At 39.8% G+C, this 26,838-nt stretch overlaps 1 protein-coding gene across 8 annotated transcripts in view; it reads left to right on the plus strand.

Annotated features, from left to right (window-relative positions):
* LOC101737283 (high affinity cAMP-specific and IBMX-insensitive 3',5'-cyclic phosphodiesterase 8) overlaps positions 1-26,838 on the plus strand; it is a 300,600-nt gene that overhangs the window by 107,317 nt on the left and 166,445 nt on the right. For 3 of the 8 annotated variants that reach the window (XM_062674046.1, XM_062674048.1, XM_062674049.1), the window contains exon 1: positions 24,927-25,064. The exons of 4 other annotated variants lie outside the window; for them this stretch is intronic. In XM_062674046.1, coding sequence (XP_062530030.1) covers positions 25,031-25,064 — 34 coding nt within the window. In that variant the 5' untranslated portion in view covers positions 24,927-25,030. Of the gene's footprint in view, positions 1-11,913; positions 12,778-24,926; positions 25,065-26,838 lie in introns of those variants that run through there. One more of the 8 variants, XM_062674047.1, reaches the window with a different exon arrangement.

Genomic DNA, 26,838 nt, shown 5'->3' on the forward strand with positions numbered 1-26,838 from the left:
ACATATATCTCTCGTGTTCGTCCGTATCGACTACGGCAACTTTGCCGGGGTTGAAATCGCTTAATGAGATACCAATTTTTTCAGGAAACACGTACGCTCTACACTTTTTTCACGGAAAACCTTCAGGATGAGGAAACAACATCGTATAATAAAAACCTAACTTGCAAAATCATAATATAAATTTGTATGCCTAATTACTGACATTCATTCGGAAAGTTGTACTACGATCATACCCCACCTGGTTTTGCCACAGAAGCAGTTCAGGTATGAAGAATAAAATAATCGTCCTACAATAAAAATTGAGATTTCGACCTAGATTTTAAAAGCGGATGTTAAAAATTCTAAATCAAGGTACCTACGACCGCTTTTTCGGACCGGTCTTGTCTGGACACCAAGCTCCATGATGCCCTCCACGAGGCCAAGGATCGCAGCAGATGGAGAGCAATCGTACGAGAGAGATTGATGCAGCGGGGGAGTCATGACCCTCAGTAATGAGGAGGACGACCGCTTCTATCCGTGTTGTGAAATAAATAAAAAGCAATTCTTCTTTGTCGTAAATCTCCACTTCATTTATAGTCCAAACAAAGAACGTAGATTTATCTACCGCGCCATTTAATACAAAATATTAGTGTCTGAATAAAAAAAATATGAAAATACCTATTCCAATTTTTACAAATAAAGAATGGGATAGCCGGTGTGCTGATATGTAACGATATGACTATGCTATGTAAATCTCACAAGCAGGTACCAATTTTTCAAAAATAATACTCAACACAACCCACTCACACTCACAACTCAACACAACAACGTACTCAACACATGCTTACAAACGATTTTCTTGGTAAAGATATAATATAGTGCAATAGAAATCTGTACAACTGCAGAACTGTACAAAAACATTCTTAATTACAAAACAATTGAGATATAGAATCAAGTTTCAAGGTTCACGTTGTGTCGTCTATGGACTCCCTATCTATTGTTCACCTGTCTACGCAATAAAAAAAAAATACGATCTTCATTTATCTAAAATGTAACGTCGGTCAGTAATGAGGCGATAATGTTAGCGGCGTGCATGAAAGTCTAATTATAAATCGGATTACTTTGGTGCGAAACACATTGTGTGTACACGAACTGAAGGTTAAGTCACGGAGCATTATCACATGAACTCTTGCTTCTTGAATTCAAATTTGAAGAATATCACTTTACATCAGATGGGTGGAGGAGCTCACAACGTGTGTAAAGTGGTTAACGGAACATATTTAAAGTATTTTTTGGCGAAAAACAGAAGGAAATAAAGAAAGTTTTATAGTAAAATAAAAGTTTTTGATGTGACAACGTCTTATAATTCGATGGAGCCGGCTGCACGCACGAAAAAATATGACTCTGCGGCGTTACCTCGCTCTGAGACGTATTTTCTTATAACGTTGTCACGTTCAACTATTGTCAGTAAACCGACTTTACAGACAACCGATTTTTTGTTCAATTTTCCTTTTCCAAAAACGCCTTTTTATGGTTTTCTATAGGGAACTGCTCCTTGCCAATTTCACTCATCATGAAATTCTTGCTATAGGGCTAAGTGAATGGAACTACATAGAGCATATTTTATCAACTTTTTACACTCTACGCTAGTACTGTGGCATATTATCCTTCCACCGATGCGGCTAAAAGAGCATGTGTACCTTTTGGGTATGTGTACCAATTGACTACCTTTTCCACCTTCAGGAGTGTCCACTCGAGAGCACAAAAAAATATCTAAGTATCTTATGAATGTTTTATTTTGATACTCATCAAACAATATGAATTGTTATAGGAAATCAATTCCCAAATAGGTCGGGGATGCCGCAAGTAACTACTAGTCAATAATTCACTTATTAAATTATCGACCTAAGTATAGTCAGGCATCGTAACTATGCAGATGGCGACAGATAACCCACATAGATAAACTGATCGATGAAAGATAAGACTGAGTTATTTAATAGATATTACTAAGAAAAAACGTTAAAATAGACACTAAAAGCCTTGACAGAAGTGACAGTAATAAACCTGCCCATATAGATCAGGCTTTTATGGCAACTTGAACAGGCGTTGGAAAGGTAAATCGTAAACTCGATAATCCTTATTTCGAGGGCAATAACGTCTAAAATAGTATTGTTATCGCGGGCCAGCGTCATCCTAACTGACGCTTATCAGCTATTATCTTTATCAAGGCAATGACGCACGTGTGGCAGAGACAAGCACTAATTTACATGTAGCTATTTACTGTAGGCCTAGTCAGGACTTACCTAAGCTGTCATCAATAGCTTCTTTCCGAAAATGATTACATCTTTACCTTGAGAGGTTTGTTCAACAGGAAAATGTAAAAAAAAAAGACCAATTGCAATTGTACTAGTTGTGAAACACTTTAATACAGCTACTGGGTGTTCAGATGTCTAATATGTTAAAAACGCTACCACGACATCTTTGCCAGGAATTTTTGATAACTCAAATCATGTAACCCAATATTGAGTTGCAAAAGGCATATAAATAGCAGCTATGAAAATTACATTAGCTGAAAAGTAAATAACTATAAACAGACAAACATTTGATAACACAGGAAACACGAATACACATAATGTACAATTTTGTGACGAATGTTAAATTATTAAGATTGCGATAAGGCATTTTTATCATATTTGGAAGGACAATAGTATAGTCGGTTGTTAATAAAAAGAAACGACCTCCTGGTGGTCCTGCCATTATTCCCTCATTATCCATTCTGATGATAGTAGTATGATGTGAGTATGTAAGACCTTGTGTGCGTCCATTTTCAGCTATAATTCCAACACAATTAAGGCTAAGAACTGACATGTCAGGACTTCCATAGAAAGGTTTCACGAAATATACTAATCAGTCAATCCACGTTAATACGCACTAGCGGTAAAATATCAGTCTTCTTCTTGTCTTTATTTTGGATCTTCGAGGATTGTTGAACACAATGCCATAATTCGTTAAGATGTTTTATGTATCAAAAACATGGGTGTTTCTTGATAAAAACAAGGATTTGAGTAAGATGATTAAAAGTTTAACCATAATACATCCATCAATAGTCAAACAGTAATTAGTAAATATATTTTAGACCATACGTCATCCGGGTATCCAGCGTAAGACGATTACATTTAAAGTAGAATACATAATTTGCATCAACTAATAACATGATAAGTATTCATAACAATTACACGGTAATTAATGGAAGCAAAAACAGATACGAACGGTGTTGGGTACGCAGCACGTCACCCGTGTCGATAAGGCGAGTGACGCCAACCCAGGTTGGACGGGTTTATGAATCTTATAAGATTTCTTGAAATCCTATAAGACGCCGGATGCCCGTCTCGTGGCGATTATTCGTGTCGATCTGAAGCAGTCGATGTAGGGTCCTGAGGTGTACGATATCGTACAAGCTCACTCGAAATTAAAACTCAAAACTTTACTAATTAACGTAAACCGAGCCGACCGATCTGTCAATACAACCGAATTCAATAACCGACGATCTTTTCAATGGTCTTCAAGTCTTCAATAAATATCTTCGAGGCGCTGATGTCTTTACTCGTGCGTTTTTTTGTAATCTTCGTTCGGAGGGTCGGCGGCCGGCGGTTGGCAGGTAGTCGGTCGAGGGTCGGTCGGTAGGTCGGCAGGTACCTGACAACGTCGCAGGGTCGCTTAACTACCTCGGAATGTTACCCTACAGAGATCTCGTGTAAAATACGGCTCTCGTCGAGATCATTTTCACTATGATCGGCTCGGTTTATTCGTTATATCTATTTATTTAATAAATGTATATACTAATGCCTTATACTTAACTATTCTATGTTGTAATCCCTATCGATACATATAACTTATTCTATGCTTAATCTATATGACGCGCCCGTATAAACAAAATACCCGGTCCTGAACACAGATAAATGCTGTTTGTTACATCGTTTCGGGACGCGGGCCTTCAGGCAAATAAAATTAATTATACCCATGCGCGTAACGTCGCGCATGGGATTCAGATAAAGGTCGCAACGCCGGGCGACCATAGGGCCCTCTCAGCATACCTCCGAAAGGAGAACATAGGTTTCCACACCTATGCTCTTCAGGAGGACCGCGAGCTCCGCGTAGTGATACGCGGAGTCCCTAAAGAACTCGACATCGACTACATAAAGGAGGATCTGACCGCTCAGGCCCTCCCGATAGTTAGTGTGCACCGGATGCACAGCGGGCGGGGCAAACAGCCCTATAATATGATACTCGTGGCGTTAGAACCCACCCCGGAGGCCAAAAAGAAGATCGCATGTCTCACGACAATTTGCGGCCTATCCGGGATCTCAATCGAAGCCCCCCACAAGCGTGGCACTCCCGGGCAGTGCTACAGATGTCAGCTTTACGGCCACTCGGCTCGTAATTGCCACGCGCGCCCCCGCTGCGTAAAGTGCCTCGGCGACCACGCCACACTAGATTGCTCGCGTGTTAGGGAAACCGCGACCGAACCCCCAAGCTGTGTCCTATGCCTTAAGCAAGGGCACCCCGCGAACTACCGTGGATGTCCTAGGGCTCCGCGCAAGCGTTCAACCCTCCCAGCTCCGCGAACCGTCGGCCCAAAGACTTCGGCACCCTCAGTGCCGAAACCTGCCTTCGTGCCGGCTGCAGTTCCCACGGTTTCAGCGTGGAAAAAGCCGCTGCCGTATACGAAGGCGGGAACACAAACCGCACCCCCGCCCCCGCTCGCGACACGCCCCGCGCCTCAGCCCCTGCTCGCACCTCGCCCCGCGCCCGCGTTCCGTCCCCCGCAACCCTCTGCCGCCAACGACTTCGCGCTCGTGCGCGACTTCGTCACCGCGGTGAACTTCGACCGTCTGCGATCGTTCGCTGACGCTATCCGTAGGTCGACAACCCCCGAACAGCGGCTCGCGGCCGCGTTCGATCACATGGACGTTTATGAGTCCGTGTCGCGTACGTTATAAAATCTTTACCGGTAATCAATGGCGCAAAAAGGTAGAGAAAAACCGTATTCCCTTACGTTAGCATTCTACAATGCTAACGGACTCGCGCGGCAACGCGATCAAATTTTCGAATTCCTCCGCGATAATCTTGTAGATATTCTATTAGTGCAGGAAACCTGTCTGAAGCCCTCGCGTCGCGACCCGAAAGTCGCGAATTACGTCATGGTTAGGAATGACAGACTCACCGCCTCCAAAGGCGGGACTGCCATTTACTATAGGCGGGCCCTGCACGCTGTCCCTCTCGATACTCCCTCGCTCTCACATATCGAGGCGTCAGTGTGCCGTATCTCGCTGACGGGACACCAGCCGATCGTCATCGCATCCGTTTATCTCCCCCCGGACAAGCCCCTTCTGAGCAGTGACATCGAGTCACTGTTCGGCATGGGAGACTCCGTCATCCTGGCAGGCGATTTAAATTGCCACCACACTAGGTGGAACTGCCATCGTACTAACGTTAACGGTAGGCGTCTCGACGCGTTTATAGACGACCTCACCTTTGAAATAGTCGGTCCCCCAACTCCAACATGTTATCCGTATAACATCGCGCTCCGTCCGAGCACTATAGACCTGGCATTGCTTAGGAACGTAACTCTGCGCTTGCGTTCCATCGAAGCAATGTCAGAGCTCGACTCAGACCACCGACCTGTCGTTATGCAGCTCGGTCGCCCCCACAACCCAGTCACTGTTACGAGGACCATGGTGGATTGGAATAAGCTGGGCACGTGCCTAGCCGACACCGCTCCGCCAATCCTCCCTTACGGCCCGGATTCGAATCTATCCCCCGAGGACACCGTCGAATCCATAAACATCATTACCGATCACATATCTTCCGCGATCATTAGATCTTCTAAAGAAGTCGATGTGGAGGACAGCTTCCACCGCATCAGACTGTCCCCCGATCTTAGGAATCTCTTAAGAGTTAGGAACGCGGCAATCCGGGCCTACGATCGTCTTCCCACGCATTCAAACCGGATTCGGATGCGTCGTCTACAACGCGAAGTCCACTCCCGCTTAAGCGACGCGCGTAACGATAATTGGCATAGTTATTTAGAACAACTCGCGCCCTCCCACCAAGCATACTGGCGACTAGCTAGGACTCTCAAATCCGAAACTACCGCTACTATGCCTCCCCTCGTACGCCCTTCAGGCCAACAACCGGCATTCGATGACGATGACAAGGCTGAGCTGCTGGCCGATGCACTGCAAGAGCAGTGCACCACCAGCACTCAACACGCGGACCCCGAACACACCGAGTTAGTCGACAGGGAGGTCGAGCGCAGAGCTTCCCTGCCGCCCTCGGACGCGTTACCCCCCATTACCACGGACGAAGTTAGAGACGCGATCCACAACCTACAACCTAGGAAGGCACCCGGCTCCGACGGCATCCACAACCGCGCGCTTAAACTCTTGCCAGTCCAACTGATAGCAATGTTGGCTACAATTTTAAATGCCGCTATGACGCACTGCATCTTTCCCGCGGTGTGGAAAGAAGCGGACGTTATCGGTATACATAAGCCGGGCAAACCGACAAACGAAACTTCTAGTTACCGTCCGATTAGTCTCCTCTCGACGATAGGAAAAATTTACGAACGGCTCCTTAGGAAACGCCTCTGGGATTTTGTTACCGCGAACAAAATTCTCATAGACGAACAGTTCGGATTCCGCTCAAAACACTCGTGCGTACAACAAGTGCACCGCCTCACGGAGCACATTCTGATAGGACTAAATAGGCGTAAACAAATCCCGACCGGCGCCCTCTTCTTCGACATCGCGAAGGCGTTCGACAAAGTCTGGCACAACGGTTTAATTTATAAACTATACAACATGGGGGTGCCAGACAGACTCGTGCTCATCATACGAGACTTCTTGTCGAACCGTTCGTTTCGATATCGAGTAGAGGGAACTCGTTCTCGTCCCCGTCAACTGACCGCCGGAGTCCCGCAAGGCTCCGCGCTCTCCCCGTTATTATTTAGTTTGTATATCAATGATATACCCCGGTCTCCGGAGACCCATCTAGCGCTCTTCGCCGATGACACGGCTATCTACTACTCGTGTAGGAAGATGTCGCTGCTTCATCGGCGACTCCAGATCGCAGTAGCCACCCTGGGACAGTGGTTCCGGAAGTGGCGAATAGACATCAACCCCACGAAAAGCGCAGCGGTGCTCTTCAAAAGGGGTCGCCCTCCGAACATCACTTCGAGCATCCCACTCCGTAGTAGGCGCGCAAACACCTCCGCCGTTAGTCCCATCACTCTCTTTGGCCAGCCCATTCCGTGGGTCTCGAAGGTCAAATATCTAGGCGTCACCCTCGACAGAGGGATGACATTCCGTCCCCATATAAAAACGGTACGCGACCGCGCCGCGTTTATTCTAGGACGACTCTATCCAATGCTTTGTAGTCGAAGCAAACTGTCCCTCCGTAATAAGGTAACTCTCTACAAAACTTGTATACGCCCCGTCATGACGTATGCAAGCGTAGTGTTCGCTCACGCAGCCCGCACCCACTTGAAATCCCTTCAGGTTATTCAATCACGATTCTGCAGGATAGCCGTCGGAGCGCCTTGGTTCCTTAGGAATGTGGATCTCCACGACGACCTGGAGCTCGACTCTTTTAGTAAGTATCTACAGTCGGCATCGCTGCGCCATTTTGAGAAGGCGGCACGACATGAGAACCCTCTCATCGTAGCCGCTGGAAATTACATACCCGACCCAGTAGACCGAATGGTAAACCGTCGACGTCGCCCAAAGCACGTCATTACGGATCCTCCTGATCCATTAACGGTGCTTTTAGGCACCACAAGCACCGGTCACCGTCCTCGTCGAACCCGTCGCTTGCGACGAAGGGCTCGACGAGCGAACTAACCCATAGACACAGCCCACTGAGTTTCTCGCCGGATCTTCTCAGTGGGTCGCGTTTCCGATCCGGTGGTAGATTCTGCGAAGCACTGCTCTTGCTAGGGTCAGTGTTAGCAACTCTCCGGTTGAGCCCCGCGAGCTCACCTACTAACGTTAGGGTGAAGCTGAAATAGCCTCTCAAGGCTATCAGCATAGGTAGGGAAAAAAAAAAAAAAAAAAAAAAAAAAGGGACGCGGGCCGGGCGCGTGTTCATTTAAGTTAATATGCTAATCTTAAAACTATCGGGAATAATAAAGCAAAAGTGTATACTATTTATTTCAAAGCAACTTACGTTCTATTCTTAGTAAAATCTATGTGCGCGTTATCTATATCCTTATCTATCTATATGCACTCTATATAATTTATCTATTTGTTATTTATCTATTTGTTATAACTCTATGTCTATGTACTCTATGTCTATATACGTATCTATATAAATCTATTATAAATTCTATTCAACTTATTCTATAATTATGAGGCGACGCCGCTGTCGCCAACAAACGGTATCCTTTCTTCAAATCGTGTATTTAATTATGTCAATGACGAAACAGCGATAATACTTTGAAAACAATATCGATAAACGTTCCTTAATAATGAATGTGTTTATGAGAGGATTATTATGACAAACGAGGCTTCAATTACTTAGTTAATTTTTCCTGAGTCGCGGCACATTTTTAAATGTTTGTGACGACTTTTTTTTTTTTTTTTTTTTTTTTTTTTTTTTTTTTTTTTTTTTTTTTTTTTCCTACCTATGCTGATAGCCTTGAGAGGCTATTTCAGCTTGCCCTAGCTTGTGTAGGTGAGCTCGCGGGGCTCAAACCGGAGAATTGCTAACACCGCCCTAGCAAGAGCAGTGCTTCGCAGAATCTACCACCGGATCGGAAGCGCGACCCACTGAGAAGATCCGGCGAGAAACTCAGTGGGCTGTGTCTGTGGGTTAATTCGCTCGTCGAGCCCTTCGTCGCAAGCGACGGGTTCGGCGAGGACGGTGACCGGTGCTTGTATTGCCTAAAAGCACCGTTAGTGGATCAGGAGGATCCGTGATGACGTGCTTTGGGCGACGTCGACGGTTTACCAAACGGTCTACAGGATCGGGTATGTAGTTTCCGGCGGCCACGACAAGAGGGTTCTCATGTCGTGCCGCCTTCTCAAAGTGGCGCAGCGATGCCGACTGTAGATACTTACTGACGGGGTCGAGCTCCAGGTCATCGTGGAGGTCCACGTTCCTCTGGAACCATGGTGCTCCGACGGCTATCCTGCAGAATCGGGATTGTATTACCTGAAGGGGTTTCAAGTTGGTGCGGGCCGCGTGAGCGAACACTACGCTTGCATACGTCATGACGGGGCGTATGCAAGTTTTGTAGAGGGTTACCTTGTTACGGAGGGACAGTTTGCTTCGTCTACAAAGCATTGGGTAGAGTCGTCCTAGTATAAACGCGGCGCGATCGCGTACCGTTTTTACGTGGGGACGGAATGTCATCCCTCTGTCGAGGGTGACGCCTAGGTATTTGACCTTCGGGGCCCACGGTATGGGCTGGTCAAAGAGAGTGATGGGGCTAACGGCGGAGGTATTTACGCGCCTACTGGGGAGTGGGGTGCTCGAAGTGGTATTCGGAGGGCGACCCATTTTGAATAGCACCGCTGTGCTTTTCGTGGGGTTAATGTCTATTCGCCACTTCCGGAACCACTGTCCCATGGTGGTTACTGCGGTCTGGAGTCGCCGATGAAGCAACGACATCTTCCTACACGAGTAGTAGATAGCCGTGTCATCGGCGAAGAGCGCTAGATGGGTCTCCGGAGACCGGGGTATATCGTTGATATACAAACTAAATAGTAACGGGGAGAGTGCGGAGCCTTGCGGGACTCCGGCAGTCAGATGACGGGGACGAGAACGAGTTCCCTCTACTCGATATCGAAACGATGTGACGACGTGACGACAGTCCCACGCATACGTCTCGTTCTAATGTTATCTGATAAGCGATTTAGAAAGTTGGAATGTCATTTGGAATTACAGTATTTAGGGTCATTAAAGTGACGGACGAGTATAGTAATTATATGTGCTGTATGTCGAATCTTACTATGAAAAATTGTTATGAGTGTGTTTTCAATCTACGTTGTTTGTTAGTGCTTATTTTTGAAGAACGGTAAAATTATACTCCGTCATTTATAGATATATCCATTTCGGTTTGTTTTTCCCCTATCTATTTGCTGGTAGCCCAAGGGGCCAGCCACGCGTGGATGGGTAGATGAGCTCTTGGGCTCTAGCTGAGAGAATTTACTAACATCTGCCCTAAGAAGAGCAGTACTTTGCTGAACCTACCACCGGTTCGGGATCGCGACCCACTGATCCTGCCTGACACTGAGTTGTGTCTATGGGTTAGTTCGATTCTAGTTCGACTAGGACCGGTGCTTGAAGAGCACAAAAGCACAAACTTTATCCGGGGGATTCGACATGACATGTTTCGGGCGACGGCGGATTTGCGCTACCCTGTTGTCTGGATCGGATATGAGCACTTCGGTATATTGTACTGGTCCGGACGGACATTCACATTTGGCCGCCTATTAACTAGATACCGAAGACATACCACATTGAAATTGAAAGAGAGGGAGAGAGAGAGACAGAGAGAGAGAGAGAGACAGAGAGAGAGAGAGAGAGAGACAGAGAGAGAGAGAGAGAGAATATACCTTATTGCACACCAAAACACGACATTGGAAAAACAGTCAACAAATAGATAAGGCATCTTGTATGACCACATAAGCACTACCACCCTGCGTATTTAAACGATGTGACAGCCTATACAAATTAATAGTTATAATTGATGTCTTAAGGTGGATAGCGGTATTTACGTTGTTGATATCTATGGGCCCTGAAAACCACTTAACCTCACGTGGACCGTGATCTCGACCTATCATAGATATCAATAATACCACCGATTTGCGTTATTAATGTCTATGGAGTTCAGTGACCACTATATACCAGGTGGGCGGTGAGATCGTAGACTTCGTTAATCAATACAAAAACAGACATTCTAATTTGTATTAGTTCATTGGTTTCGATCAGAAAATACGTTAAATAGTGAAATGGACCATAATCCAACGTAAAGTAACTGACACACATACATTTAAAGTATTAAGATCAGAATGTTATATCTTATTATTTTGCAGAGTTTGGGGTTGATATAAAGTTTCGTGACTTTTTTTTTTATTGCTTAGATTGGTGGACGAGGTCACAGCCCACCTGGTCTTAAATGGTTACTGGAGCCCATAGACATCTACAACGTAAATGCGCCACCCACCTTGAGATATAAGTTCTAAGGGTCTCAGTATAGTTACAACGGCTGCCCCACCCTTCAAACCGAAACGCATTACTGCTTCACGGCAGAAATAGGCAGGGTGGTGGTACCTACCCGCGCGGACTCACAAGTAATTACGCAAATTATAATTTTGCGGGTTTTTTGATTTTTATTACACGATGTTATTCCTTCACCGTGGAAGTCAATTGCGAACATTGATTCACGTGCAATTCACGTGAAGGCACACCTAAGTTTTTGTTCTAGATTTTTTTTTAACACGTAGCGGCATTTTGAACATATTCAAATGTACGGAGTTTCGATAATCACAATCAAGACGTCCTGACCAATCCAATGCCTTTGAAATTCTCGAGTCTCCGTTAGATTATTCATTAAGCGTAATGAATTTAGCTATCAATCAAAACATTCGAAATCAATGTGGAAAATTAAAACCTACATGTTTCAGTTCGTTAACCTGGTTATCGACAGTAAGAATAGTAATGGTAATGAAAAATCGTACTTATCGATGAGAAATCGTATCGAAAGTACTAAAACCAGTTCGAACGATCCAATAGCCTTGAGTAAATACACAAAAGTAGCGTAAACATTCAGCGGTTATATCCTATAACACTAAATATTCGTAATTGTAAGACCAATAAAATATATGAATAGTTTAATTTACGTGGTTAAGGAATGCGTTTGCTTATCAGTCGACCTCCAAGTCTTGTTCATACCGACGTCTCGACGTTTAAAACGTTAATTATTTATAATTAAAACAGTTCTGTGCAAAATCGTTTCGGCGAGACCAAGATAGCGAGGACAATGTGAAATTATACGATCTCGCATCTTGGACGTGGGAAAGTGTTCAGTCTCCCGTCTAAAGAAAGTGACCGCGTATTATTAGTGCATCAAAAAAAAAAAATACGAATGTGAAACGTTTTCAAACACTTCGTAAAATAATATTCATTCAATGTTGTTTCTAAGGATAATACAAAAAAATATTTTGAAAATTCGTCTAAAGTGCAAAGTTTTTTTTCTTTTGTGACTTCATTAAAATCTCAGTGTTACAATCAGCAACCAGCAAACTCGATATCGATTGCGCTGACACAATATTCCTACGAAAGTAATGACATTATTCAGCTACTGGTTTGTTTATAGCCACAGCCCACACGTATCACATTACTGGTGATAACGTGTTGCCGACTCGATATTCTGGTACATGACGTTTCATTAACTATTCTCGGTCAACGTGTGGTTTCTGAAGCCGCGTGCTAAACTATACGGTAGCGGTTCTATATTTAAAATTCGGAGACCGTATCGATACATCGTTAAGTTTGTAAATATAATCGCGCGCATCACTATGACAGTGTTGTTTTGATTCAATTTTCGTTACCGTGACAATATAGTTAAATGGAACTCTTTTGGTACCGTATGGTCATATGCGATACGACCGTAATTAATTTTGCAAAACAGTGCAATGATGTGATTGAAAGATGTGACTTATAAATAGTTGTGTTAATTATTTATAACAGTTCAGATAGCAGTTAAAATGGATATCGACAGCGATGACACAGGTTCGTATTATTTTGACTCTTGATTTTAAATAAATATAAATAAAAATGAATTGCTGTTCGTTAGTCTCGCTAAAACTCGAGAACTAATGGCTAATTTGGCTTTTGGCTAATTTGCTTTGTAACTTTGGCTAATTTTGGTCTTGGATTATTTGTGAAAGTCCAGAGAAGGTTTAAAAGGTAAGTATGTAAGATAAGTACGAAAATTCCCGGAATTATATCAAAATAACAATTTTGTTTTTCCTTTGATGTGTCCCCCGTCGGACGGATTTCTTTTGTTTTTTTAAGTTTATTTTATACAAAAGATTAGGTCTTTTATTTATCGATTGAGGCACTACGAAGTCTGCCGGGTCAGCTAGTTTTAAATAAAATTTGGATTTTAATAATGCAATTTAAAGATATGCAATGTGTATTACGATTTATCTTAACTTCCTTTCTTCCCTTTAGGTCGACACATTGCGAGTGCTAATAAATAAATCAAAGTAAAAACACCTAGTGTGACACTGAATGTTTTTTTTTTTAAATATGAGTAGAACAATTAAATAATGAAGTAAATTATTTGATGTTTTTCATAGTATTTATTCGAATATAGCGTGTGAAAAAAAGACAATGTTTTCCTTGTATTATATGCTATATTTATAGCAAGACTAAGGATACATAATACGAGTATTATTTTAATAAAAACGGTTACGTTGTATTTGTACATTAAATACGTAGCAAAAATACTATTAAGAGAAGAATAATGGAACGTTTAATCGCATTTAATTTTTAATTTCTAATAAATATGTTATATAATAACATTATTATTTATATAACAATCGTCATCATCATTATAATTTATATATTATAATTTATATAATATTAGTAGGATAATTAGCATTTGGGGGGGAATACTTATTGTATTAATTTCGGATTATAACCGAATCACAAGATATTCGCCACTAAGGATACATACTGTCTTATCGCTCTGTCGTAAAGGGTTACCGTAACCAAATCAACATGACACAATTAATTTAATTCCCTATCAATTAATTTATGACAAAAAAATAAAAATTAATCTGCGCTTGTTTTTACTACAAAAAAAGAAAAAAAGAAGTTACTAGTCCGAGATTAAGGTAGGTAACAGGTATATAAATCAGCAATTATGGGTCGCTATATCAGTCTCGTCGTAACCCGTTTAATTTCTGAGGCGAAGAAGTCACTCGTTTCGGTTTGAGAGTTTTCGCTTAGAGCAGTAATTGTATACAATATACAACTGAAACTTAGAACTCATGTCCCAAAGTGTCTGACAGCGTGTTGTTGATGCATGATGACCTCGACCATGATAGTCGTCATGGCCTAACGGATAAGACGTCCGGTGCATTCGTGTTGAAGCGATGCACCGGTGTTCGAATCCCGCAGGCGGGTACCAATTTTTCTAATGAAATACGTACTCAACAAATGTTCACGATTGACTTCCACGGTGAAGGAATAACATCGTGTAATAAAAATGAAACCCGCAAAATTACATTTACAAATTACGCAATTTGCGTAATTACTGGTGGTAGGACCTCTTGAAAGTCCGCGCGGGTCGGTACCACCACCCTGCCTATTTCTGCCGTGAAGCAGTAATGCGTTTCGGTTTGAAGGGTGGGGCAGCCGTTGTAACTATACTTGAGACCTTAGAACTTGTACCTCAAGGTGGGTGGCGCATTTACGTTGTGGATGTCTATGGGCTCCAGGTACCACTTAACGCCAGGTAGGCTGTGAGCTCGTCCACCCACCTAAGCAATAAAAAAATAAAAAATAAAACCTGGACCTAGAGGCCATTAGTAAGTATCTACAGTCGGCATCAATGCGCCATTTCGACAAAGCGGCACGACACGAGAACTCTCTCATCGTGGCCGCCGGTAACTACATTCCCGATCCTGCGGACAGAATGGAAAGCAGTCGACGTCGCCCAAAAACACGTCATTTCGGATCCTCCCGATCCACTAACGGTGCTTTTAGGTACCTCAAGCACCGGTCATCGTTCTCGTCGAACCCGTCGCTTGCGACGAAGGGCTCGACGAGTAAATTATCTTCTCAGTGGGTCGCGTTTCCGATCCGGTGGTGGATTCTGCGAAGCACGGCTCTTGCTAGGGTTCGTGTTAGCAACGTCGCCGACGGTTTGAGCCCCGTGAGCTCACCTACTAGTTAAAGTTACGCTGAAATAGCCCCTCAAGGCTATCAACATAGGTAGAAAAAAAAAAAGATGTCTGTAGGCTCTAGTAACCACTTTACACTAGGACCCGCTCATCCGTCTAGGTAATAAAATATAAATTCTACCATAGCCTAAACACAATCTATACAGTAAATCATATAAAATATGTTGTGTAAGCCGCTTAATCATATTAACAGTAAGCGACTTTGCATTTTAATAGCTTGCAATAAAGCGTAAATATGCATGGCCGAAGTCGCGTTTACTAGCATAATTATATTTGACCCTAGAGTAAATTAGTTACGCATGACTTCAATAAGGCTTAATTTCGTTAGACTTCCACATAACAGAGGTCCATTACCTAAAGTGTCTATTGAAAGGCTTGGGATCTTATTGCCAAATGAAATTTCAATGACTTCTAAACCTTATCTATAAACTGCTATTCTATAAATTCAACAAAGCTACCTCGCCTATATATTTAAAAAAAAATGAAACAAAAATATGGATAATGTTATTCTCACTTACGTATGTTATATCCCTAGTCGAAAACTCAGTCTTTCTCCTTCGTAAACTCTTTCTACACATACCTTCTATTATTTAAAGACATCTTGTGGCTTACGTCTCAATCTCACTTTAATAATGACCAATCGTGCTCAAGCTAAAACGTATGTGCGCTTCGGGCAATAATAGGCAGAATTGTGGATGGGCACGTTTCATATTACTAGTGAAAGTATTTATAGAACATAAATTGCTAGGTTATTTCCAATAGCCTCCGCATTTTCTCTGCAAATTTGCAAGATTTATATTTTTCTACCTAGCTTCAAAGCTATACAAATATTCATCTAAAGCAGCCTTTCACAAAGTGGGTGATAGCGCCCCCTTGTGGGCGCTGCAAGCCTAAAGGGAGGCCATAAGAGACCCAGAAAAAAAAGGGGGCAGTGTGTAGAAGCTTGGGAGGCAATTTGTAACTTTATCTAGGAGTACTCTGAAACACCGACCGAGCTCTCGCCATTTACTGGTGGTAGGACCTCTTGTGATTACTGGTGGTAGGACCTCTTGTGAGTCCGAGCGGATAGGTACCACCACCCTGCCTATTTCTGTCGTGAAATAGTAATGCGTTTCGGTTTGAAGGGTGGGGCAGCCGTTGTAACTATACTGAGACCTTAGAACTTATATCTCAAGGTGGGTGTCGCATTTACGTTGTAGATGTCTATGGGCTCCAGTAACCACTTAACATTATGTGGGCTGTGAGCTCGGCCATCTAAGCAATACAAAAAAAGTGGTTTTGAGGTAGGTAATAAAAATGGGGGTGCTAAAAAATAATTAATTCTCAAAGTGAGCAGTAGACGAAATAAGTTTGGGAGCCCCTGATTTAAAGTAATCTCTAACTTTCGCTCCGCATCGATCGATCACAGATTGCGAATGCTCGTACCTATTCCGTACCTGTTCGTTTACAGAGTATAGCAACACGTTGATCGTTTACGATTTCGCATATCTACGCCGCTGGAGTACGGACGAAAATCAATATTACAATATTTACACTGCAGCCTTGATAACGTGGTTATTGATGTGTCGAACTTAAACACGTTCGCACAACAGCTACTGGATCACTGATAAGACTTTCGATGCTACGTAATTTGGAGGATATATTGTGGAGTGAAAATGTTACCTAATTTCGCTCTTGTGTGGTTGGTAACTGGTTTTATAAATGTATGGACAAATTAACATTACTTTAACCTTATAGGCTTTACTTTAACCTATTACTTTAACCTTATATATATAGAGAGAATCTTTCAGATCGTATGAAAATTCACCCTAAGCTCGAAGACGCGCAACTCATTTGGATACCATAGCGACCCATTTTGGGAGCTAATATTGAAGCTTCAATATTATAATGTAATAATTGTTGCCTTATGACTGAAACCAAAATATGTAATTCAATATACATTTTTTTAAATGGAAGAATTATTATTGCCTCATGTCTTTACCGATTTCATCAGAACTGATGAGCTTCTGCCTCAACCAGGAGGGGGGATGCTTCGAAAATAACAATAAAACGTCATTTACTATTTATCATAACTCTGTTTGACAGTTAAGAAAAAATTCACAATCAAGACGGACCATAATACAGAAGGGTTATTTTAAAATATTAATAATAAATATTTAAAAAATTATGAATTAAAAACTTGAATAAAATATATATCTAATAACAAACACGCCAAATACTGAAGCACGTATTTTACTAATAACGATAAAAGTGCATCTAGCACCGGATTAGAATCGTAATTAACTGAGAAGATCCGCCAAGAGAATCAACGGGCTAATGTCATGATGACGAGTGCGGTGACCTGGGGCTAGCAACTGCTAGTGCTAGATACAGAAACATCGTACATTACCGAGATTCAGGCGGATTGTCCGGGACGTGTCTAGGACGTCAACGTTGGCTGCTGCGTGAGCCTGGTCACGGGTGTAGTTAGCGACGACCGTGATATTTGAGGTTATCGTGTCGCATCGCCGTCACGAACTAGCGTTCCGACGGTGACTTGGTATACACACGGATGGGCTCAAGACCTAGAGCGTGGTGACGATCTACATTCCTCACGTGCCGCGGTAAACTCATATGAACTCAAAGACGAAAATATGTTCGGACCATCACGTGTATTCACCGAGAACGGTCTGGCGTTGAGTGGAAATGTTAAATGGGTTTTAAAAATATACTAAATACAAGCTTATATTAGTCATTTAGGTACTTTTATTTTTGAGGTTTGACAAATCGGAAAATACTCGTATATAAACTTTATATTTGCATAATTGTACGTTTTTCTGTTCTTAGTTGAAAGAATTGACTGTCTGAAAGAATTTATGATTCTTTTATAAAATCTTATTTATTGTTTTTTTTTTATTTTATTTTTTTATTGCCCTTGTAGGCAGACGAGCATACGGCCCACTTGATGGTGAGTGGTATTCTTTTATAACAAAGAAATTCAATTGAGAAGCGATATTGATAATCATTTTAACAAGCTTAGGCAATCCTATTATTTAAATGGCTTCATTTAAAAAAAACCTTTAAACAAGCTATTAGAAGTAAAATAGAATTTATGTAAATTAGAAAAAAAATATTACATGATGCAAAAAAGAAACGATATTGGTACATGTAGAATGTGATTTGAACTAATTATTTTCAAATATGATTAAATAGATCTCAGACTAGATTATTCTTGATAGAAATTGATCGAATTATTTGGCAGTTTCATGGACATAAAATTTATTAGATACAAAATAATTACCGTATCGATTTTTGGATTTTTTTCAATACCAGTAGGAAAATAAAATAAAAACAATAAAAAGATAAAAAACCTTGCAATTTCAAATAGTAGCAAACGATCAGGTTCCTTCATTTAAAAAGAAAAAAAAAAAACAAATAAAATTTTAAATCAGAGAAACGATCAAACCAATTGGATACCTACGTCATATATTAATATGTACTGCAATAATATTAAGACATGTTCTAATTAGAAATAGATATGTTTCACTGCCCGAGCAGTTTGGCTGGCGGCCAAATGTCACAACGGATCACATCAACGCGAATCACACTGCAATCTTATTTATACACGAATATTATGTAAGACAACATCAAAATAACGCTTTAAATTTGTCTGAGTTTATTATGCGATGTCGCATATAGAATTCTATCACACATGAGCACTGCGCCCACATAAAATGCTAAAATAGTTACGTTACTCAATTTTCCATTTTTTTTTTTTTTATTGCCGTATAGGCAGACGAGCATACAGCCCACCTGATGGTGAGTGGTTACCGTCGCTCATGGACGTCAGCAATGCCAGGGGCAGAGCCAAGCCGGTGCCTACCGTTTAATACTCTCCACAAGCCTCGTTTGAAGAAGGACATGTCATAGCGCTCGGGAAACACCGTGGAGGGGAGCTCATTCCATAGCCGGATGGTACGTGGCAAAAAAGGTCTCTGGAAACGCACTGTGGACGAACGTAGTGGCTCCAGGTAGTATGGATGAACTCTACTCCGGTGGCGGGCGGTGCGATGGTAAAAGCGAGATGTCGGTATCATCTCGAACAATTCCTCAGAGCACTCCCTGAATTTTAGCAGTGATTTTATTAGCTAAATTTAGAAACTGTGTTTTTATTAACTAGAGTGGGATTACGAACTCGCAAGCCATTCAAGCTACATCGATTAAATTGAAAAAAAGTTAGAGTCGTCATAACTTTTTAAAGCAACATCGCTTTGGGAGAGCAGTACATCCCAGGTCAGATGGCAGATTCCAGAAATTTCTGATTAAAATTTGAATAAATGTGCAATAATCGTTATTGTATTACATGCTCTCTACAACGAAGTGTAAAAATGAAAATAATCATACAATCTTTAAACAAAAATTTATAACATATAACATATCGGACCGTGTCGCTATTTTGTGCTTGTGTTGTATTTTCTTTATTATTTTAGAGCAGTTAATAACTCCACGGATGTTTTTCTGAACTATTTTTATTTTTATTACTACTATTTATTACTACTAAAAACACATCTTATTCAGCATTTGCAGTGCAAAAAAAAGAGATGGGAATCAGACAAAAGATAGCGCAAAATCGAACATTACGAAAGCAAATGAAAACTCTATATAGAAACAAAATGTTTGAATATTAGTTATTAGCTAGTCTCAAGACTAGACCTCAAGACCAGTATTAGAAAGGATTATTTTCCCTTAAGTTATTAAGGCAAAATAATCCTTTCTAATACTGAATAAATACTTTCTAATAATGAAGTTATTCAATTTACAAATTACTTAATAATAACGCTTGAATAATTCCCTCAATTTAATACTAAAAACTCGCCGCTAAATTCGATGCTACGTTATTAGGCAAAGCGTCAAGTTTAAACAATTAGTCTTTATGAAATCTAATAACATTGACACTAATCCAGGGGACTGCAATGATGCGATATTCCTATGTCAGAAGAGTCATTAGGGATTAAAAACGATTTAACAAAGAGATTATTATTTTAAACCAAAGTAATTTTGATAAAAAGATCATCATAACACAGTTACTGCTTAATAAAGCTTTTAATCATAAGTCAAGTCAATGAAAAATAGTATAGTGATACATTTCACCAAAATTAGGAAATGAGACACGGATAAATAAAAGTATTGATATGATGTGATTAAAATAGGGAAACTTGATTGTATCGGAAACTTGATTGTATCGGCAAAAATATTATTGAAAATAAGTGTGTGCGATCCAATACAAAAATAAAATTAAAATTACTAATTACATGTTTTTTCTTATTTATTCTCGGTGGAAACGATTGTTGTTTGATCATATTTGCTGGCGTTGTAAATGACTGAAAAATCGGAAAAATAATTTAAAAACACCTTGAACGAACTAAAATAACAATCGATCTTCGTTTTATTTAACGTTTACAAGAAAGAATTTTTTTTTTCTAATCGAGTCAATAATTACTTTTCACATCAATAACTATCAAAATATAACAAACCGGTTAAAATGAAATCTCTTAAATTCCTTCGAAACTATACGACATTTACGAAAACAATTGAACAAGAGTAATGAACAAATATTTATTTCACAATTTGATTCTCAGCTTCAGAACTTTGTGTTTCATTTAAAAATTGAAGGGAAAATTTGAGAATCGAAAATAACTAAGTAACAATAATGATAAATTTCATTGCTTTAAAAGCATTAAGTTAACAAAATATACTCTTAAATACGTGATGATGTATTGCAAACGCTATCGAGTTATTTAACACGTAACCTTATTAAACCAGCTCATAAAAATTCACCCGTGTATTTGACTTTTTTAAGCTATTGCATAGCTTTTATCGCGGGCCTTGAGCGCGGCGACCGAATCCTGAAATTCCGTAACGAAACCTTACATCCCTCACTCCGCCTACCATGTAGCTCGCGCAACGCATTCACACGTTGCGCTTGTGTGGTGTTTGGGAATAAGCGCGTAGCGTGACGTCACACTGCATGCGCATCATGAAAAGTCTGCCCATCTCTCTCTCGCGCGGTCTAGCTTATGAGTGTGAAGGGGACAGTTAAGGTTTTGCTTTTATTAATGTTTAATATAGCGTGGTCTTGTTTTATTATTGTTTTAATATCAAATTATCATTGTCTAATTATAATTGCATAAATTGATAAAAAATGCTATGCAATAGCTTTGCCACACGTTCTTTTTTTATCTAAACCAAAAAAATCTCGTATCTCTTCAGAAGGATTTTCATAGTGAATTATCTTTTACAGAAAGCAATTTCAGTACATTATTGTTACATGAGGACTATTCGAATCGCATCCGTAGTTACTGAACGTAGTACGTAACGGAAATGGATTCTCTGTTTACAAACGCTTCCGTTGACAGTATTCCGACTTCTCTGCGTGAAATGTTTGTAAATAAAACCGAATAAAGTATCACAGTGGTTTCTGTGTGTTTACGTGTAACTCGATTATTTAAAATCATATTTTGCTACGTCCATTTGATTTCATACAGAAACGGGCTGTTCGGATGATCGATAGTCGATAACCCCGTTCTCGTGGATCGCTCAGAACCTCTGGCCTCTGGGTCTACGGAGAGACTTCAGTTATCTCTGTGTTTTATACCGTACTAGCGACCCGCCCTCGCTTCGCTTCGGAAACTGTAATTTATTATTGATTTGTCCACTATTTAATGGATGTTATTATACATATAAACCTTCCTCTTCAATCACTCTATCTATTGAAAAAAACCGCATCAAAATCCGTTGCGTAGTTTTAAATATTTAAGTATACATAGGGACAGACAGATATAGGGACAGAGAAAGCAACGTTGTTTTATACTATGTAGTGATGTTGCATGGGGAATGCTCTGAGGAATTATTCGAGATGATTCCCTTATCTCCTTTTAATCATTGCACCTCCTGCCATCGGAGTAGAGTTCCATCAGATGTAACATCAGGTGGGCCGTATGCTCGTCTGCCTACAAAGGCAATAAAAAAAGCGGTTCGTTCTGGCTTTGCTTGTTTTGTGCTCATGTTCGTGCGTCGCGTATTAACTCGTTTTACGAAACAACTGACCATCGAGCTAAGTTCTATTATGTACGAATTATGTCTACTAAAATTACCTAAACAAAGGCACTTCTGATATTATATTTTAATTTCAACATAAGAAATTTAAATTACCGGTGGTAGGACCTCTTGTGGGTCCCCGCGGGTAGGTACCACCGCCCTGCCTATTTCTGCCATGAAGCAGTAATGCGTTTCGGTTTGAAGGGTGGGATGGCCGTTGTAACTATACTGAGATCTTAGAATTTATATCTCAAGGTGGGTGGCGCATTTACGTTGTAGATGTCCATGGGCTCTAGTAACCACTTAACACCAGGTGGGCTGTGAGCTCGTCCACCCATCTAAGCAACAAACAAAAAAAAGAATATTCTAATTAAACTTGTATACAACTAGCTATTTATCTAATATTTGCTTCTTATTAAGATGACAATAACTAGAATATTTTGAATAATTAACATGTAATTTAGAGAATGTTCCACTAGTTCACGTCCAAGCTCGGGTTACATTAAATTTGTCTTACAATTTTGACATTTAAATTTTGTAAATAAAGAGTAGGAAATACGTCCTCTTCTACGGAGATGAATATTAACATTTACATGGACAATGGCTATGTACATTTCCATCGAAAAGTTGTCAATAAATGGATGTTTGGAAAGCATGTATAACTCTTCACTCTTTGTTAAAGACTTTGTTATACTCTTCACCCTTGGATTTGTAAAACATAGCAAATAGAGTATTTAAAATACATGAATAATTCAGAAAATCTACATGTTATCTAGATAGATTAAAATTACTTAAAAAGGAAATTGTATTTCATCCGCAGTTATACTAAAGTAAACGATAACAAGCAAAAACAAGAATCATGTTTTTTATTTCAAACCTCCACACGTGAACATTAACAAAAGTTCCAAAATCGAAAATGCGTTGTATCATCTCTATAGCGTATATTTAATGTTTATTCTTAGCGTTATTATTTCGGGCAAGTTCAATGAATGTGGCGAATGGCCAAGCAGTCGAGAGATTCACGTTTTAATGTAAATACAAATAAAATAAGACTTCGTTAATCTGTCGCGTGTAATACTAGATTCTACGATTGCCCTGTCGTTCTTACAGCAGAATATGTAAACGTATTCAATTATTTTGACACACTCCGTCACGTTTTTTAGTGAGATGAGCGATTGTATTTTGGAGGAATTCCCTAAGAATATTTACTGCATAATGATATGAATCAAGCTCACATTTATGGATAACATCAACTCATAGTCTGTGGTCAAATTGTGAATAGATTAAATATTGTTTGTCTTTGTTAATATTTCTAAGTCTACAGTGTAGTTTTAGTGAAATCTGTGATTATAGAAGTTTCATAGGCTTTGACAATAGAATCATAATAGTGTAAAAACTTATAATTTCAATTAATTATAGTCGAGTTTCGACTACAAGGGGACCACTAGTAGCTCCTAATATATAGAGAATAAAATTCTAAATGTAAGATTTGAAATTTTTGCGCTGCACTATAGATTTGTGCAAAAAACAAAGGTTCACCTGAAACTGGGCTCACCTGACATTGATTGAATAAGCTGTAAAATAGCGGTTGTTTTGTTATTCAACACCGGCTTCTGTTGTTGCGAGAATTTAAAACTAGATCTTAAATCATAGGCGTTTAAACTTAATTTTTTTAAGACAAAATTAATCAAATACGATTTCGAATTGGAGTCACGATTTTGCACGATCGTTATTTAGAAAAATTATACAAGTACATAAATAATTATATATTTTTAAGTTACTAAGATAGATTATATATAATACTTACTAACAAAATATAATATTTTTTTTCTAAAATATGGTATTAATAATAATTATAAATAATATATCTCTATACGAGTAAGCCCGTTAGGCTTAATATAGTTTTCTCTTTTTAAAATTATGTTGCTAATTTTTATAATACCACTTATGATTTTTTTTATTGCTTGGATGGTGGACGAGCTCACATCGCACCTGGTGTTAAGTGGTTACCGGAGCCCATAGACCTCTACAATGTAAATGCCGCCACCCAACTTGAAAAATGAGCTCTAAGGTCTCAGTTCAGTACAACGGCTGCCCCACCCTTCAAAGCGAAACGCATTACTGCTTCACGGCAGAAATAGTTAGGGTGGCGGTACCTATCTGTGCGGACTCACGAGACGACCTACCACTAGTAAGGTCATTTAAGAAAGATTATAAAGAAAGTTTTTTGCTTGTCTAAAACGTAAAAGACGAGACTTACATTCATTACTATAAAACTCTTCAACATAGAAGATGAAAGAAGAAGAAGAAAGAAGAAGAATCACCATATTTTTAGTCCATAACTGAATAAATTACAATTCAGCTACATTCACACTTTTTGACATCCGAATTCCGTAACCAAAAGTACTGATTAGGAACAATCCTACTAAGTATTACCTAAATAATTTTGAGGTACTTTGTAGTGAGATGTATACAATAGATACGGAATGCTTATTACACATTTCCTTTTTGATGTTATCATATTTAAAAAAAAAACCATAAGTTTGCACCGCTCGGAGGCTCAGAGATATTAGTTATCTGCTGTCTAATTTTTGGAAGCCAAAACCGGTGTCACGTGGACATGAACCGAACATAAGCTTGTGCGAGGTCGCAACTATTCCAATGCCAAAGGTCGAACACAAGTCCACACTCATGTAGTTGCATCTAAAAGAGGCTTCACACTTCAAGTATGTCCGTAAAAAAACCTTACAAAAACGACTTAATGACGTCACAGTTCCGCGTTACATACACGTCAACAACACGAAACGGCTTGATGGAAACAGTCAATGAATTTGAAAACTTGTAACAATACATTTTATCACTCAGACGTCAGATCGCTTGCTGATAAAATCGAGGAGAATACGCGGGCTCAGTTTAAGTGTTCTTGCCGCGACGGAGACAATCGTTTTCGTTGCCGCGTGAAATGATATCGCGAAGTGAACTTTGAAGCTAGAATGTATCGTCACACCAAGTTTCGACGTCGCAGATGTGAGTTTGCTTTAAATTTCGCATTATTTATTACGTTTAAGCCCAAAAACAAACTATTTAAAAATGAAAATTCCATATCCGAAACAAAAATCTGTATTTGAAATGATGCAGCCATTTGTTTACTTCGTGATTTGAATGTTTACTTAAACATCAAAGTTGTTATTTGCTTAAGGTTATGACGTTGAGTACTTCGTCTAATATCTTTTACTTTTCATTTAATGTATTATAATAAACTAGTTGTCAATGATATGAGGCAAATCAAACGCATTAAATAAACCCGAATATATTTCTGTTGCCGTAGATTAGGTATCAATAATATACTTATAAAATTATCAATTATATTCTAAATTATATCGATAATAATTATTCCTTATCGCCTATTACTACCTAACGAAGTTGATTTCGACATCCAGTATCCATTTAGAGTCTTAAATAAGCCATACGTAGGAAATTGACGTTTACTCTCACAGCAGAACAATTCTACATTACTTACTAGATTTTTTTATTTTTGTTTTCAAAATATGAAGGAACCTAATTAAAGAAACGGAAGTTGTGATGCGTGAACCTGAATGTGCTTGAAGTATGACTAGCTGCCGTCATTTAAAATGCGAATCTTTCTCTAACTCCCAAGTGTATCATGCTGAATGCTATGTAGCACATATGTAGTCCTTGTAGGGATTACATATGTACCCATATTATCAACATCCTATTATGCTCGGTCCTTAAGATATATTACATACAATAATAGACATTTTCATTCCTGATGTCCATAGGTGACGGTGACTAGTTACCAACAGGTGGACGGTATGCTCGTATGCTTAGAGAGGCAAAAACGTTAGCAGGGATACTGCTCAAAAGTTGCGACATCTTAACCAATGTGCTCTTCCAAACTCTTACAATCATCAAGAAACATCTACCCATAGACACAGCCCACTGAGTTTCTCGCCGGATCTTCTCAGTGGGTCGCGTTTTCGATCCGGTGGTAGATTCTGCGAAGTGTTGCTCTTGCTAGGGTCAGTGTTAGCAACACTCCGGTTTGAGCCCCGTGAGCTCACCTACACACGTTAGGTTGAAGCTGAAATAGCCTCTCAAGGCTAGGCATAGGTGGAAAAAAAAGATACATCAAAACGAGCAAAGCATTACCCACTTCATTTTCCTGAAGAATAAGACTTTTTTTTTACATTAAGACATTTGCCGACAGATAGGGTATGTATTCCACAAATGTATTATTGCAAAAAATACATCCTATTTATGATAGAGGTAACTTGGCGTTAAACATTTGGATCCATTCATAAATTTTCTTATGTTTCTGCTATTTATAGCAAATCTATTCGGCATTACATTATTTGCCTCTGTTACTAACGTAAAACAATACTACCATTCGTTACAAAAAAAACAGATAATAAGCATTAAATAATTTTAACCTGACGATTACACCGCGTCAGATGATGGATTTCAGTAATGTCGTAAAATTTAAAATCTCCTCTTTAGTTTAGTCGGTCAAATTAAAATCAAGATTGATTAATTAAGTTACGGAAATAGATAAATAAGGTTTATTACCTTATTTATCTATTCCGTGAATTAAGTGCACTCTATTGAAGGTTCTTACTCTCAGAGCCTTATTCATTAAAGTAATCTAGAAATTGGTACACTGTCTTTTGTCAATCGGCTTTAAAAATGAGCGAAAGAGACACCAAACTATGTAAGTAACCACTTAACATCAGGTGGGCCAAGAGCTCATCTACCCAACCAAGCAATAAAAAAAAAAAAATAC

The sequence above is a fragment of the Bombyx mori genome, chromosome 19 (assembly GCF_030269925.1).
Source record: "Bombyx mori chromosome 19, ASM3026992v2".
NCBI lineage: Eukaryota > Metazoa > Arthropoda > Insecta > Lepidoptera > Bombycidae > Bombyx > Bombyx mori.